This window comes from Nansenia antarctica (assembly GCF_963989245.1).
Source record: "Nansenia antarctica genome assembly, chromosome: 2".
Classification (NCBI taxonomy): domain Eukaryota; kingdom Metazoa; phylum Chordata; class Actinopteri; order Argentiniformes; family Microstomatidae; genus Nansenia; species Nansenia antarctica.
Genome location: NC_137675.1, coordinates 21,431,163 through 21,434,628, shown reverse-complemented (window position 1 = coordinate 21,434,628; position 3,466 = coordinate 21,431,163). Strand labels below are relative to the sequence as shown.

The following is a 3,466-nucleotide window of genomic DNA, read 5'->3' as shown; positions in this document are numbered from 1 at the left end:
ATTGTACAATACTCATATAACAGTACCATGTTTGTGGATATGAGTGTTGTTGCTTTCCTGCCCACTGTCAACAGAATTCATGTCCCAGTTTTCCTCTGTAATTTCAGCACAGCAGATATGTGATCTGAAGACTGAAGCAGAGAGACTGAAGGTCTCAGCCCAGACGACTGGTGAGTGTGATGGAGAAACCTCCATGATGTCAAGAGGCTTCAAATTCTATGTTTCTTTCCTCTCAGAACACAGAACTAATTCCTAGTGTTCCTGTAGCAGATTCAGGCACAGTGGGAGGTCGACACGGAGGTTTGGGTCTGGGCACTGCCGCTTATTCACTAGTCCCCGACACGGACCAATAATAATAATAATAATAATAGTCAGTTATGTGCAGTGATCCGGGATCACTGATCCCACACGTCTTGGCCTTGCGGTGTCTCTGCTGTAGCTTTTCAGCCGACCGTCTGTCCACGTCTCAAGGGAACAAACACAGTCTGGCTCCACCTGCAGGCCAGAACGCGCCATGCTCCCAACAGTTCCGTAGTGTTCTAAACATTCTAACAGTGAAATGGTTGCTGTGTCTTGTTGTAGAGAGAGGAGAGACCTCAGTCGGCTCTGTCTCCATCTGCCTGCCCCGGGACCCCACGCCTTCCTCCTGGTCCTACCAGTGGAGCCCTCTAAGGGGGAGGAGAGAGGGGCGCTGGAGAGAATGGAGGACATGTTTGGGGAGGGTTGTTGGGGACACACTGTCATTCTATTCACCCATGCTGGCGGTCTGAAAGAGCAGAGCATAGAGGAGTTTGTCCAAGCAGGGAGTCAGGACCTCCAGCAGCTGGTAGAGAAATGTGGGAACAGGTACCACGTCCTCAACATTAAGGACAGGGCCCATGGCAGGGCCCATGGCAGCTAACTAAACATTGGCGTGCAGGGAAAAGCACTTTCCCTAATTCCACAAGTCACCATGTTCTCATAGTCCTGATAAAGAACCATCTCTCGTATGGAACAACACGTACACAAACAAACATTGGCTGATGTTGCTCCAAATATCGACCTAACCCGCCTTTGCGCCATTGTAAATTCCCCGCAGTGAAAAGGCTGCGTCCCCGAACACAAGGCAGAGGCGGCAGAGATGGCAAAATGTTGCTCTGCAATATGCATTTAAAATGTTGATGGAAAGCAACTAAACACAAATATGACATTTATAAGGGCGGGATAGGCGACGCTATCAGTGTGCGTACCTGGTTAAACTCCTCTTCTACATCGGCGTAGATGTCGATGTGATCCACACCGTCAGCCATTTTCCAGTCAGCCTCCTCCTCCTCCGACCAGCAGACAAGATGCAAACAGGAAGGCGCAGCGCGTCACTTCCTCTAGTGACAAAGGCCTAAAAGTGTGGCCTCGTTCAGGTGAAGGAGGATGTATGGGACCTTGTTTTATGAAGGGTTTTCACATTCACTGAAACAATCCAAACTTCTGTTTTGACTCTAAAGCTTCTTGTTCCCCCCCAGCTCCACCAACTACTCTCCACTCCATCATCCTTCTCCTTCTCCTCCCCCCAGCTCCTCCAGCCCTGCTCGGCTACTGGACCAGCCCCCTCCCCCTGCCCTGTCTGGACCCATTCTGGACCTCTCACCTACCACATTGTCCAATCCAGTACCCTCTCCCTCTCCAGCCCCACTGACTCCATTCACACCTTCCCTCCATTCCCCTCCTCCTCCAGCCCCACCATTTCCTCACTTCACAACTCTTCAGCACCCCCATCCTTCTGCCCCCCCCCTGCCACAGCCAACGACCCCCCAACCGTCCCCCGCTCCAGTGTCTTCATCAGTGTGGCTCAGGTGAAGAGAGAGCTGAGGAAACTCTGTACCAGGAAGGTTGCAGGCATATGCAGGACTCATGCTGAGCATGTTCTACCAGTCAGCTGTACGCGGTGGTACGCTGGGGGAACAGCATCAAGTAGTGGTGGGGGAAACGAAGCTTTCGACGCATTGACACATTCAACACAATTGTGTCGGAAAAAGTGTCGATCAATCGATGCATTCGATACAGCAGCTCCATAATGACATCTGCTGGTCAGGTCGTGGTATGGAGGCTGTACTGATTCACAAGTCAGGAATTTGGGGCAAAATACAATAAGCCCACCGTCATCTGTGATGTCTTCAATAAAGGCGCTGTGAAAACTGTGTCGATGTGTATGTGGCCATATATGCGGTCTTAAATGTTGGTGTGTAGACCAGGGGCGGATTTAGGATTGTAGGAGATCCGGGGCTTAGCCCAGACGGGTAATGAAATGCGTGCACGGCGCGCTGGAAAATCTGTCACTTTTTTTGCTGCGACACCACAAACCTGAACTTACCACCTGGGTGCGTGGGGCGGCGGGGGCTCCGCGGGGGGGGGGGCGGGGGCCCACCGCTGGGTACTGGTAGGCAAACTGGCTAGTAGTCGCTCTATGTGTAGAGGGCTGCAAGGGAATTTTCCTGGCTACATAGTGTACAGGTTTTTATTTTTGCCTGCTCCCGGCTCTGTCAGCATTGATTGATTGATTGACTGAACATTTTCATTGTGTGAAGCGCATTGAGTTGCATCTTGTAAGAAATGCGCTATACAAATAAAATTTGATTTTGATTTTTTTTTGGATAAAAACACGTCATATTCTTTAATTTATTTATGTTAAACAACGACTGCTACAAGCATGTTCACTGTCTTAGTGGCTTGGGACTCTGACATTACATAACATTAGGAACACGAGTTATGTTTGTAGATGGGAAACTCACCCCTCAAGTTTAAATACCACATGCCCAAGGAAACTGCCAGAACAGACACTACGAACGTTCTACATTCGCTAGGGAGAATAAGAAGTAACAAAATACAGGTGTTATGAGTAAAGTAAAGATATTTATTACGGCAAGGATTAATTAACGTCATAATGGGTCAGATAAACAGAATTAAAACTATAACAAATGCCTCCTATTCAAATAAACAATAAACTCATCCCGTGGATGGTTAAAATAAACAATAACAATAAAAAGGTTTCAAACATGGTATCACTTAACAAGATCACTAACACAGAACATAACTAACAAACTAAACCAAAAGGATCTCTAACAAGTATTCTTCCACAAGACTTCTCTCCCTCTCTCTCTCTCTCTCTTCCTCCCTCTCTCACATGGCCTCCTCTCCTTCTCTTCCTCCCTCTTCTCTCTTTCTCTTCCTCCCTCTCTCACATGGCCTTCTCTCCCTCCTGTTCGTTGTCTTCATTCAGAGGGTAGGGAGTCAGGTCAAAGGTCAGCATGCGGCTGAACATGCAGTCGTTAAACTGAGCGAGAAAGAGAGGGAGAATAGAGATAAAACATTTACATTTAAATGTCTTTATTAGGATAAACCCCTTGAGATGTGTCATCTTGTTTTAGACAGCGTCCCAACATAATATCACAATCATAACAACAGAGTGTCAAAATAATAAAGAGTATAATTA

At 47.7% G+C, this 3,466-nt stretch overlaps 1 protein-coding gene across 1 annotated transcript in view; it reads left to right on the top strand.

Moving 5' to 3' along the window:
• LOC308149947 (pecanex-like protein 2) overlaps positions 1-901 on the top strand; it is a gene marked incomplete at both ends in the record, with an annotated part of 23,154 nt that extends 22,253 nt beyond the window's left edge. Inside the window, one exon of the mRNA XM_080522825.1 lies at positions 583-901. Coding sequence (XP_080378951.1) covers positions 583-901 — 319 coding nt within the window. The remainder of the gene's footprint in view (positions 1-582) is intronic.
• Positions 902-3,466: the final 2,565 nt, after the last annotated feature.